A 13791-nucleotide genomic window follows, 5' to 3' on the forward strand; every position below is an offset into this window, starting at 1 on the left:
CGGTATTATTCTATCTGAATTTGAACATATGGGTAGTTCTTAAGGTATCTTTATCTATTATAAGATAGAAGTTATTATTTTACCACAGATTAAGTATTCTTCTGTGACTTTCGGGTATTTTGCAATTTTTATTTAACTCTACATAATGAAATAAGACATGAATATGTTTTTGTTTTACCAGAAGTTTAATATAGACAGCTTGTGACAAAAGTTAATGTATAGTTAAAAGCACAGTGGGTTACTGTCCTGGTCTTTTGATTTATTTTGCTTTCTCTCATCCCACAGCTAGCCAAAAAAATCCGAGAGAAGTTCAACCGTTACTTGGATGTGGTCAACCGGAATAAGCAAGTTGTAGAAGCATCCTACACAGCTCACCTGACCTCTCCCCTAACTGCGATTCAAGACTGCTGTACTATCCCACCTTCCATGATGGAGTAAGGCTTGGAAATTTTTGTCATTTAAGCCAGGAATTGAACTGCCTTCCATTCATATTTAAAATACCTATTTGTTTATTATAAAATGTATTCCTATCTTAAATAAGCCCTTTACTTTTATATAGACCAATAATGTTTAAAGAAGTGTGAATATATGCAGGAAATTCCTGGATCTTCTCTGCTCACCTTTTTGTCAAGCTGGAGTCTAGGTTCAGAAATATCAAATATTGTTTGAGTCCAGATTTGACTAAGTCTAGAAAATTGCAAGCATTTTTTCATGTGTTAACTCATGTGTCGTGAATAAGACAGTCTCACTGATTGAGCTGATTTGCCTAATTTAAGGGACTGCTTTTTATCCTTGGCACATTAGTAGCAAAAATTCCCATGTCAGTCCTGGGTGTTCATTGGAAGGGCTGATGTTGAAGCTGAAACTCCAATACTTTGGCCACCTGATGTGAAGAGCTGACTCATTTGAAAAGACCCTGATGCTGTGAAAGATTGAGGGCAAGAGGAGAAGGGGACGACAGAGGATAAGATGATTGGATGGCATCATCGACTCAATGGACAGGGGTTTGGACATGGGTTTCCAACAGTTGGTGATGGACAGGGAGGCCTGGCATGCTGCAGCTCATGGGGTCGCAAAGAGTCTGACATGACTGAGTGAGTGAACTGAACTGAGCATCCTTTATAGTGTCCTTAAAACTTCAGATAATATTGAAACAGAATGGTTGAGGATATTTTTACTGACATAGTGATATTTGTATCCGGTTGAGGATATTTTATTGATTGGCGTATGTGTGTATTAGTTGCTCAATTGTGTCTGACTCTTTACAACCCCATAGACTGTAGCCCGCCAGGCTCCTCTCCCCATGCAATTCTCCAAGCATGAACACTGGAGTGGGTAGTCATTCCCTTCTCCAGGGGATCTTCCCAATCCAAGGATCAAACCAGGGTCTCCCTCATTTCAGGCAGATTCTTTACCATCTGAGCCCCTAGAAAAGCATGAAAGTGTAAGTGAAGTTGCTCAGTCGTGTCCAACTCTTTGCGACCCCGTGGACTGTGGCCCACCAGGCTCCTCCGTCCATGGGATTCTCCAGGCAAGAATACTGGAGTGGGTTGCCATTTCCTTCTCCAGGGGATCTTCCTGACCCAGGCATTGAACCCAGGTCTCCTGCATTGCAGGCAGAGGCCTTAACCTCTGAGCCACCAGGGAAGCCCCTTCACTGGCATAGTGATATTTATATCTGGAGGGGTATAGGGTTATATGATGCTGGAAAATGTAGAGGAAAGAACGCTTATTTCGAGGTACAAAGATTTTGACTTGGTCTCTAATTAGCTGAGTAGCCATAATCTAGTTACTTAATGTTCTATTTTTATATGCAGTTTTCTATCAGTGGATAATAATCTTCATTAAACCAAGTTAGAATTGGCTATTTAGAATGACTAAAAGAAATTAACATACTCTAAAATTATGAGTGTAAAAGTTACCATATCTAGTGTGTATCACTCTTCTTTTTGTATAATAAGTGCTCTTAAAGCTATGCAAAGGATGGAAACAACAAAATTCTTTGTTAGTTAAATGATGCTTTGCTTCCTACAAAGAAGTTTTTACTGATTATATTTTCCTGGTGGGCTATGTAGGTAACCGAGCATCCTCAGATCATTTTATTGCTTCATCTGTATGATATTAAGATGAGACTTTTTCTCTGGCTTACCTGTGTGCAATGTAGAGAAGCTCATACTAGCTGTTTATTAACCTAAACCAAAAGTATATACATTTTGGAATGAGACTGTCCAGATATGAATATTAACTCCAGGAGTTGGTATTCAGGGGGTCTCAGATAGGTGACAGCTTTAACTGAGCCTTTCTTTACCCCTAGAATGGAAATAATAATGGATATTTCATAGGATGTTGTGAGCATTTTTTGAAATCATATAAGAAAGTACTTTGCAAATTGTAATGTTCTGAGCAAATATGTGCTTTTCTATCATAGTGAACATTTCAGTTTTTGTTTATTAGGTTTAATCAAAGAATAAATTCTATTTTATAGTCGGGGCATTGGTAACTTAATGTTTTCAACAATTTGCCTCTAATCTAAAAATAAAATAAGAGTCCACTGGGCTTTAAACCGAAGGGAAAAAAAATCATTTCCTGACTGAGAAAAAAAGATAGGATAGTAAGGGAGAAGTCCTTACAGCTAGAATTATACTTAAAACACTGGTTCTCAACTAAGATGATTTCCACTCCCCTTCATCCCCAGGGAGATTTGGCAGTATCTGGAAACATGTTCAGTTGTCACAGTTGGAAGGTGGAAACAGTTGCTCCTAGTGAAGAGAGGCCAGGGGTGCAGTAAACATCCTGCAATGCACAGGACAGTCCTCCAAAGAATTATCTGACTCTAAATGTCAGTAGTGCAGAAGTTGCCTCAACAGACAGGAGATCTTCATGAAATTTCTAAGTGGAACATGGGTCTAGGTGAAACAAAAAGCTTGAATTGACTGATGTCTACTTGTAAATCTACCCAATATGTCATCTTTCCATTTTTTTCCCACCTCATGAATTTCTATTAATGTTTCAACAAGCAATATAACCATTTGTCTCACTCCATAGCTTCCTATAACCTCTCTTTTCTCCCCCTCTCCTCCTTCACCTTTGCCCCTGGAAGAATTCATTGTTCCCTCACGTTTGTCCCCATAGTGAGTTTCCGTCGCCTCTATTACAGTGCAGAACTGAATGGACCACATGTTGCTGTGGGTATGCCTCCCCGGCTGCTCTAGGCTGGGATTACAGCGCGTCCATTTTCATCCCAGTGCCTCACAATTGTGTTTGATTACTATGTGCTGGAATCTGAAATGACTTTAATATGGGGATGAGTCAGAGGTGAGAAATTAAACTATTATTGGGTGGGACCAAATACTGAACATAATTAAACAGTGAGAGCAAACCGTGACACAGCAGAGAGGTGCTCTGGTTCCTCCAAGCAGAGAAGTATACCAGATGGATGGCTTCACAGAGGGTTCTGTGTGCATACTGGGGAGCTCCTTTTCAGTTCAGTGGTTAGGACCCCACACTTCCACTTCCAGGGCCACAGGTTTGATCCCTGGTAAGTAAGGATAAGACCCCCGCAAGCTGCATGGCATGGGGAAAAGAGGTGTCCCTCTTGGACCTAGGGATTATCATACTAAGTGAAGTAAGTTAGAGAAAGACATATACTGCACAATAGCGCTTATACGTGGAATCTAAAAAAATGATACAAATGAATTTATTTACAAAACAAATACACTCACAGTCATAGAAGACAAATTGATGGTGACCAAAGGGGAAAGGGAGAAAGGGATAAACTGGGAGTATGGGATTAACAGATACTACCATGTATAAAATAAACAGCAAGGATTTACTGTATAACGTAATACCTTGTAATAGCCTATACAATGGAAAAGAATCACAAAAAAAGATACATACCTGAATCAGTTTGTACACTTGAAACTAACAGAATATTGTGAATCAACTATACTTCAATTTTCTTATTTAAAAAATGTGCATCTTGTTTGATCTGGTCATTTGGAGGAGAATAAAGACATGTTTGTAAAGATAAATTTGTTTAAAAAGTCATTGTTAATGCCATTTAGAATAGAGAATATTGTAAATATTCCAAGTTTCTAATAATAGATAAGTAAAGGAAGTTATATCCCATGCATAAAAGTGATAACATAAGATGTAACCATGCCATAGAATAGAATTTTCTGCCTTGCTTGTGAAAATGGCGCTACATGCTTACACACATGTATACTTTGAAGGTTTCGAAAGACTTACCTCAGAATGTTTTGGAGTAAAGACAGTGATTTACATTTTGAATATGCTGAGATAAGGGTTGAAGTCTGAAATGCAGGTCATCCAGACATTCGGCAATAACCAGTGATCTGCCTTTAAGTGAATATAATAAAATATAAAGTTAGTTTCTGCCCTCCAGGAATCTCTCATTTAGTTCAGTTTGACATCTAAGAGGCTCGAATTACACTCCCAATGTGCTGGGCCAGCAGGTTAGTACTCCTCTAAATGCTGGACTGTGTTGAGTGCAGAAGCACTGTGGAGCTGCAGCGCAGTCTTCTCTCCTCACTAGGAGTAGCTGACAGAGCCAGGAACTGCCATTTGGGGTGAATCTTGTACAACCACAGCAGTTCTCATGATAAAGCTGAGCAATCAGAAGATATATGGATGACAAAACACATGTTCCCTCTAGCGACATCTTAAACAAAGATCTGATCACAACAGTCTGCAGCTGAAAATGGCAAGTGACAACTACCCTTCTCTTAGACAGAGTCTTCTTGGCTTAGCAAAAGGCTCTCTTACCAGGGAATGTATGTAGGAATTTTTGCAGTGAACACTGAGCTGATGCTTTTCTAGCCATTGACTAAACACAAACACTTTTTTAAAATTAAAAGGGCCTCTTACCTTTTTAATGAAGGTTCAAATATGGGAAGAGTTAATAGTAAGTTATTGCTGTAAACCAGGGTTGGAATCCTTAGCTGCCCCTTTTCCAGTTTCTCATAAAATGCTTTAATCTACATTTTCTAACTGTTGTGTTATCCTACTGAGGACATTTTCAGTTCTCTCTTTCTTATATTTCAATCCTTCTGAAAAAGCCTACATTTTAAGTCTCAGGGAGTTCATGTTGGAATTAAATGCAGGAAGGAAGAACTGCCAGTCTTGGGAAGTAATTTAAGAACATGACTAAAAACAGTTTATATTACGCTCTATGTCAAGATAATGTTTTTTCTCTTATGGAAATAACATAAAATTTCTTTTTAAAATAAATACACCTAAATTTTAAAATGCATTAATTTAAATGAAAATATTAAGTGAATGTAACCAAAGCCTTAAAGATAACTGATGTAAATAACTACTGAAGTTAATGAAAACGGGACTGAAGATTGTTGAGAAAAATCCTTCTAAATTGTAAGATTTTGCCATTTTATAAAGCAAACTCTTTATACCCATGAACTGGCCACATGCATTTATGATAATATTGCCATTACAATAAACATAAGCAACTGGACTTGAAATAAGGGATTGTTAGTTTTACATCTGGATCTCAGCATTCAAAAAACTAAGATCATGGCATCCAGTCCCATCACTTCATGGCCAATAGATGGGGAAACAATGGAAGCAGTCAGATTTAATTTTCTTGGGCTCCAAATCACTGCAGACGGTGACTGCAGCCATGAAATTAAAAGACACATACTCCTTGAAAGAAAGGCTATGAGAAACCTAGACACTGTATTAGAAAGCAGACACATCACTTTGCTGACAAGGTCCATATAGTCAAAGCTATGGTTTTTCCAGTAGTCATGTATGGATGTGCGAGTTGGACCATAAAGAAAGCTGAGTGCCAAAGAACTGATGTTTTCAGATTGTGGTGCTGAAGAAGATTCCAACAGAGGATGAGATGGTTGGATGGGATCACTGACCCAATGGACATGAGTTTGAGCAAACTCCAGGAGACAGTGAAGGACAGGGAAGCCTGGCATGATACAGTTCATGGGGTTGCAAAAAGTCAGACATGAACAACATTCTTAAATATTTAGGCCCTTGTAAACATTTTTAAAAATGTAACACTGACCCAAGAGCACTTAAGGTATTTATTACTGACATTGTGTCTGTAGCCCATTGATCTTGCTTCTCCAGTTTTATTAAAGACAAGTTAGTTACCTGGCCAATATTTTTATGATTGATTTTTTTATCCAATTACTAATTTTTATTTTCTAGGCCTAGAATTTTATTTTTACTGATATATAATCCATATTTGATTTTTGTCACTAAAACTTGATAATCGTTTTTCTTCTTTTTTTTCCTTTTGACCACACCACAGGGCACGTGGGCTCTTAGTTCCCTGACAGGGATCAAGGCCATGCCTCCCACAGTGGGAATGCAGAATCTTAACCACTGGACCACCAGGAAGTCTCACGATAATGCATATTTTTTTAAAAATAAGATAACATACCCAGTTCTGAAGAGAGAGAATATTCTTTTATAGAATATTCTGCAGAATACACCCTGAAGGCTATACTGTGATGACTACAGAGAGAACCTGCAAAGCAGCAGAAAATTGATTTTTCAGATGATTTTGATACTTTCCTTCTCAGACCCGTCAGCTTTCTTACTCAGGAATCCTAGAAATTAATTATTTTGTACAGAGTCCTGTATAGTGATTAGATATTCCATCAAAATTTACTGAAGGAATGATCTGAAGAATTGATATTGTCTAATGCGAGGGGGACAGGCTATGACTTAATCTACAGCAAACTCATTTTCAATGGTATCACTTAAAAGCATAATTTTGAGAATGAGTTTATTTACTCATATAATTTAATTAATAGCTCCCTTTGTGTTTTAGAGGGTTAGGTAAGGAGGGTCCATAAGATCCTGGGCTCCCTTGCAAGGATTGCACACATGCAAAAACTCATCACAATGCTCATGACTCTATCTCACCTACAGATGTGTTTTCCTTGGCCCCACAGGATATTTTAAAGATTTTTAAATTTAAGTTTTTTAATTTGTTGGCAACATTTAAACTTCGGGGGAATTACCAAATTTCTGTTCTCTCTAAATTCAGAAGATATGACAATGGTGAGTCTAGATCCCCGTGGGCAAAGTCAGCTCCTATGAAGAGCAGCTCCCTTTGAAGACACAGCCTGTATGCTCCCCTTCACCACAGTCTCCACTACTCCCTATTGCTTCACACCCAACCCATTCCCCTAACTTTCATTACCTGCTTGGCCCACATTAGCATGTGATTTTGCAGCTCCCAATCTGAGAAGACTATATAATATTAATAAATTTTATAAATGTCTTATCCATGTGCCTTCCCTGATATGCCATCTTAAACATACATGTTTGTTCTGTCACATTTATATATAGTCACCTTTTGCATATACCAAAAATATCTATTTCTGAAACCTGCCACAGAAATGGGAATGTGCTCTGCACATCTGAATCTGTTGTTTAGTCACTAATCCTCGACTTTTTTTAATAAGCCAGTCAATAATCTTGTCTTCGACATCTCTTAATTCCATTTGTCTCCTCCTCCCTTCCTCAGTTTCTTCTGTAGGTGTTCCTGTCTTGTGGTGTTCTTATTTTTTACTTTTAATGTCTTTATTTAAGAAGACTGGAAGAGTGCAATGGGTAAACCAGGGAGGAAATCCTGGGAAGATGAATTCAGATTTTTATTCTTTTTTGTGTCTCCAAATAGAAGTCAGTTCTCTTATCCTCATTCAATTAATGTTGGCTAATTGAATAGTTATTGTGGGAATAGGCATTAAGGCATTTGTATGTTCACATTTTAAGTTCCTGAAGTATCGTTAACATGGGAACTAGAAATAAGTTACTCAGAGAGTTATTTTTAATTTTGATGATTAATATGTTGACTCAGAATGTTCAGATTCCTGTATTACTCTCCTTAGGATCCTCTAGGGACTTCAGAGCATGAGATCACAGTTTATGATTGCTTTTTTTTTTTTTTTTTTTGAAGGATAATTGCTTTACATAATTTTGTTGTTTTCTGTCAAGTCTCAACATGAATCAGCTATAGGTATACATATATCCCCTCCCTTTTGAACCTCCCTCCCATCTCCCTCCCCATCCCACCCCTCTAGGTTGATACAGAGCCCCTGTTTGAGTTTCCTTAGACATACAGCCAATTCCCATTGGCTATGTATTTTACATATGGTAATGTACGTTTCCATGTTACTCTTTCCATACATCTCACCCTCTTCTCCCCTCTCCCCATGTCCATAAGCCTATTCTCTATGTCTGTTTCTCCATTGCTGCCCTGTAAGTAAATTGTTCAGTACCATTTTTCTAGATTCTGTATATATGCGTTGGAATACGGTATTTATCTTTCTCTTTCTGACTTACTTCACCCTGTATGATATGTTCTAGGTTCATCCACCTGATTAGAACTGACTCAAAGATGTTCCTTTTATGGCTGAGTAATATTCCTTTGTGTGTATGTACCACAACTTCTTTATCCATTTACCTGTTCATGGGTATCTTAAGTTGCTTCCATGTTCTAGCTATTGTAAATAGTGCAGCAGTGAACAATGGGATACATGTGTCTTTTTCAGTTTTGGTTTCCTCAGGGTATATGCCTAGCAGTATGATTGCTGGATCATCTGGTGGTTTTATTTCTAGTTTTCTAAGGAATCTCTATACCATCTTCCATTTACTGTTTTTTAAAACTGAACTGAAACATGAGCTTTGTTTCATTTTTAAGAGGAGGTAAGCCTCTTTTTCGGAGAAGGCAATGGCACCCCACTCCAGTACTCTTGCCTGAAAAATCCCATGGACGGAGAAGCCTGGTGGGCTGCAGTCCAGGGGTCGCTAAGAGTCGGACACGACTGAGCGACTTCACTTTCACTTTTCCCTTTCATGCACTGGAGAAGGAAATGGCAACCCACTCCAGTGTTCTTGCCTGAAGAATCCCAGGGATGGGGGAACTTGGTGGGAGGCTATCTATGGGGTCGCACAGAGTCGGACACGACTGAAGCGACTTAGCAGCAGCAGCAGCAAGCCTCTTTTTAAATATTTCATTTTTAAATCAATTCAGTCTCTACCGTGGTAGCAAAAAATATCTTAAGTGGTAAAGATATTTTTCCTTTCATTTTCAATTCAGCTGAGATATAGGTTATATCATAGGAATATGGTCTTAAGACCAGATGGCCATCTGCTCTACCTGTTTGCTGTGTAATCTTAGAAAATTCACCTACCCCTTTTAGTCCTTAGTTTCCTCAACTGTAAGCTGAACAGTTTGCACTATACTCCAGACAGCCAATGCTCAAGATTCATTACAGACAACTTTTCCTGCTGCTCAAATTTGTAAATTCTAGACTGATTAGGTAATTTTCTTCACGCTTTTGAGAGCAGTCTGGTGGGTGGGGTGGGGAGGGAGATGATATTATGCAACAAGGCCTACAAAGGTTACATTACTCATTCATTAATTTAAAAAAGTAAACATTTATGCAGGTCAGGAAGCAACAGTTAGAACTGGACATGGTTCTAAATAGGAAAAGGAGTACGTCAAGGCTGTATATTGTCACCCTGCTTATTTAACTTATATGCAGAGTACATCATGAGAAACGCTGGGCTGGATGAGGCACAAGCTGGAATCAAGATTGCCAGGAGAAATCTCAGTAACCTCAGATATGCAGATGACACCACTCTTACGGCAGAAAGCAAAGAACTAAAAAGCCTCTTGATGAAAGAGAGGAGAGTGAAAAAGTTGGATTAAAGCTCAACATTCAGAAAACTAAGATCATGGCATCCGGTCCCATCACTTTATGGCAAATAGATGGGGGAAAAGTGGAAACAGTGACAGACTTTATTTGAGGGGGCTCCAAAATCACTGCAGATGGTGACTACAGCCAAGAAATTAAAAGACACTTACTCCTTGGAAGGAAAATTATGACCAACTTAGATAGCATATTCAAAAGCAGAGACACTGCTTTGCCACCAAAGGTCCATCCAGTCAAGGCTATGGTTTTTCCAGTAGTCATGTATAGATTTGAGAGTTGGACTATAAAGAAAGATGAGTGCCAAAGAATTGATGCTTTTGAACTGTGATGGAGAAGACTTTTGAAAGTCCTTCGGACTGCAAGGAGATCCAACCAGTTCATCCTAAAGGAGATCAGTCCTGAGTGTTCATTAGAAGGACTGATGTTGAAGCTGATATGCCAATACTTTGGCCACCTGATGCAAAGAACTAACTCATTTGAAAACACCCTGATGCTGGGAAAGATTGAAGGTGGGAGGAGAAGGGGACTATAGAGGATGAGATAGTTGGATGGTATCACCGACCAATGGATATGAGTTTGGGTGAACTCTGGGAATTGGTGATGGACAGGGAGGCCTGGTGTGCTGCAGTCCATGGGGTTATGAAGAGTCAGACATGACTGAGCAACTGAACTGAACTGAAACATTTATAAGATGGTTTATGGGAGAAGCATTTCAGCTGAATCATGGTGTAGGAAAAGGATGTTCGCATATAGGGATATGGAGGGAGAGCTTTCCAGGAGAGGAAGGTCAATTTAAAGAAAGCCCCACAGAAGGAAATGGCCAGGAGCACTGATGAGGATCTTGTATTGGGAAAAGTGATGGAAAAGGCAGCTGAGAAGTTGAATTAACATTAGATCATAGAGAACCTCAGATACTAGAATGAGTAACTGAACTTCATTCAGGAGAATTTAAGCTTTGTGAATGAAATGAAGCACAATTCCTTTCTTGCTGCCATGTGTCTTTAACACATAGTAGACACTCAGTAGGGTTTCCCAGGTGGCTCAGTGGTAAAGAACCCACCTGCCAATGTAGTAGACCCAAGAGACTTGTATTCTATCCTGGATCAGGAAAATCCCCTGGAGGAGGAAATGGCAACCCAATCCAGTATTCTTTCTAGACGAATCCCATAGCCAAGGAGCCTGGCAGGCTACAGGCCATAGGGTCGCAAAGAGTCAGACGTGACTGAGCGTCTGAGTACTGTACTGTAGACACTAAGTAAATAGCAGTTGTTTGAGAGAATTTAACATTTTAGAAAAGAAACGATGATCCTCTTTTAGGAGATTTTACTTGTTTGCCATATAACAACTAGAAGACCTAGCCTGATTTCCTTTACGTAGGCCATGAACAAGAGGGGCCTGAACTTGTCTGTTGGTGTTGGCTATGGCCTGCATACCACTACTGGGTGTTGGGAGAGGGAGGAATTGAAGGCAGCTAAGACTGATTCTGGGTAATTGTGAGAGTGGCTGATACCAGGTTCTAAGTCATATTTCTATTCTGTGTGCCCTTTATCTTTCTTCTGTCAACTTTGTATTCAGTACCTTGCTTGAACAGGTCCTCAGTATATAATTGTGGAGAGAGTTCATGCATGGTAAGAAACCTGAGTTGGTCTTTAGTTTGAATATAGGTAGTGATGATGATGATGTCAGAATTACTGAGATACTTTAACTCTAGGCAGAAATTCAAGTACTTTTATGCCTGTTCATGGTAGTCATCAATTTCACCTGAATATTATTCCATTGTGCTAAGCTCTGATGGGATACTTAAGTTGCTGTTGACTCAGTTATCTCAGTTATTAGTTAACTGAACTGATAATGATAATAATAATATTAGACATGAATAATTATAACAGTACTGATAATTGCATGTGGAGTGAGTTTAAGCACACAAAATTTCCAAATATCTGTGTATATATCACTTTTAACTCAATTTGTCTGTGTCATGTTCAAAGCAGTTAAGGTGCCAGACGTTGCCTTAGACACTAGGTAAAGATGAACAAAATAGTTTGTATCTTAGGAGCTTAGAGGATGCAGAGTAAACGAAGTAGGCTGTGTCAAGTGTCATGAAAAACCCAAAGACTCTTTTGAAGAAAGAGTGATTATGAATAGAGGTCTCTGTAGTTTGGTTGAAGAGTGATAGCTGAGGTCTTCAAGAGTGGAATTCCTACAGACAGATCTAGAAGAAGGACGCTTCAGATCAGAAAATAGCAAAGCATCATAAAGCATCGACTAACTTGAGAGGGGAAGATACTGCTGAAACAGCCAAGAAGGGATGTATGTATGTAATGTCCTGGGTGGTGGTGCGTTCCATAGAATATTGCGTGTAGACAGGAAGTATAGGGGCTTCCCTGGTGGCTCAGCAGTAAAGAATTCGCCTGCCAATGCAGGAGACACAGGTTCTATCCCTGGATCAGGAAGATCCCCTGAAGAAGGAATAGCAACCCACTCCAGTATTCTTACCTGGAAAATTCCATGGAAGAGGAGCCTGGTGGCCTATAGTCCATGGGTCGCAGAAGAGTCTGACATGACTTAACCACTAGATTTTATTGGAGATTTGGATTGGAAGGAAGACTTTTAAAGATTATTCTAAATTTTAAATTGAACATCTCAGAGGGGAAGAATCTGTTAACCAACAAATGAAAATAAGAGCAAAAGGTATTTAGAAGGAAGATTTATTTAGTATGAACATGCTGATTTTAAAAGTCACACGTAGATCATTCTTGGGAGAGATTTGGCAAGAAGTTGAATTTAGCATGTAGCATCACTTTATTTTCATCCCACAGATATTTTCACTCCCACAACTATGTTATATGCATGACATTTCAGAAGAGAGGACCAATTGCAAATGTATAGTTTTAATGTTGTGCTGATGCACAGTTGGATTTGATGTTTCTAGGCATAACAGCTGACCCATTTGTGGGCAAATCCTTTTTTTTCCAGCCATATTTTAAGGTGTTTCACATGAAACAATAGTAAAAAATGTCTATGTATGTCTTATTTTTTATTATTACTATTCACAGCACTGTGAGTTAGCCAGGAGTTCTTACTGTAATGGTTTTATTCTTTTATCCTTTGGGTAACACAACATCCAATAAAGTGACAAGCATGGTTCTTAATACAAGTTTAATTTTATCAAAGGTTCTGGTCTTATCCCAGGAAAGTGTGTTTGTATTTTTGCCCTCAAAGGACTGAATGATGAATCTGTCTTTCAAGTGTTCTCCTTGTCTTATCTCACATATTCATCTCCAGTCCACTTAAAAATTATTGTTACCTGCAGTCTGGTAAAATGTTACAGATACAGCCTGTATGGATATTGTTACCAGAAGGACTTGAGTCTAGTTAAGAATTCAACAAGGATTTTGCAGAATGCTTTACATTTCAGAAGGGTGATTCAGTTACAATATTTAACTTATGTAAAAGAGTTACATATGTTTAAACTTCAGTTAAATACTTTCTTCTATAAACATTATTTTACTAAAATTACATTCTTCCTGTGATCTTCAGGACAGCCTGGCGGGGTACAATCCCTCTCCTCCATTTTGCACATGAGGATGAAGGCTCAGAGAGGTTGTGTCAAGACTCAGGGCAGCTGAGTATAGAACCTAGGTTTCCTGATTCCAAACCGTTTTTCTTTTAATGGTAAACTATTCTGACCAGTAGTAAAATTGAAATGGCTTATCTGCCAACTGAAATGCTGAACTATGTATCCCTTCTTAGAATTTCATTTGAGGCTATTGTATGACCCTCTAAAGTTTCTAAATTGGCTGAATATGAAGCTTCCACTATCTGTTTAGTGTATTTCTCAGTCTTTTTTTCTTGTTTTTAAAATTTTTTTAATTGAAGGATAATTGCTTTACAGAATTTTGTTGTTTTCTTGCAAATATCAACATGAATCAGCCACAGGTATACATATGTTCCCTCTCATCTCCCTCCCTACCCCACACTTCTAGGTTGTTACAGAGCCTCTGTTTGAGTTCCCTGATACAGCAAATTTCAATTGTATTTCTCAGTCTTCAAACTATGTTCCTGC

The 13791-nt window shown here is 38.6% G+C and overlaps 1 protein-coding gene across 1 annotated transcript in view; it reads left to right on the forward strand.

Moving 5' to 3' along the window:
- Positions 1-13791, forward strand: part of CACHD1 (cache domain containing 1) — a 235687-nt gene that overhangs the window by 128793 nt on the left and 93103 nt on the right. The window contains exon 3 of the mRNA XM_005678311.3: positions 286-434. Coding sequence (XP_005678368.2) covers positions 286-434 — 149 coding nt within the window. The remainder of the gene's footprint in view (positions 1-285; positions 435-13791) is intronic.

The sequence above is a fragment of the Capra hircus genome, chromosome 3 (assembly GCF_001704415.2).
Source record: "Capra hircus breed San Clemente chromosome 3, ASM170441v1, whole genome shotgun sequence".
Lineage (NCBI taxonomy): Eukaryota > Metazoa > Chordata > Mammalia > Artiodactyla > Bovidae > Capra > Capra hircus.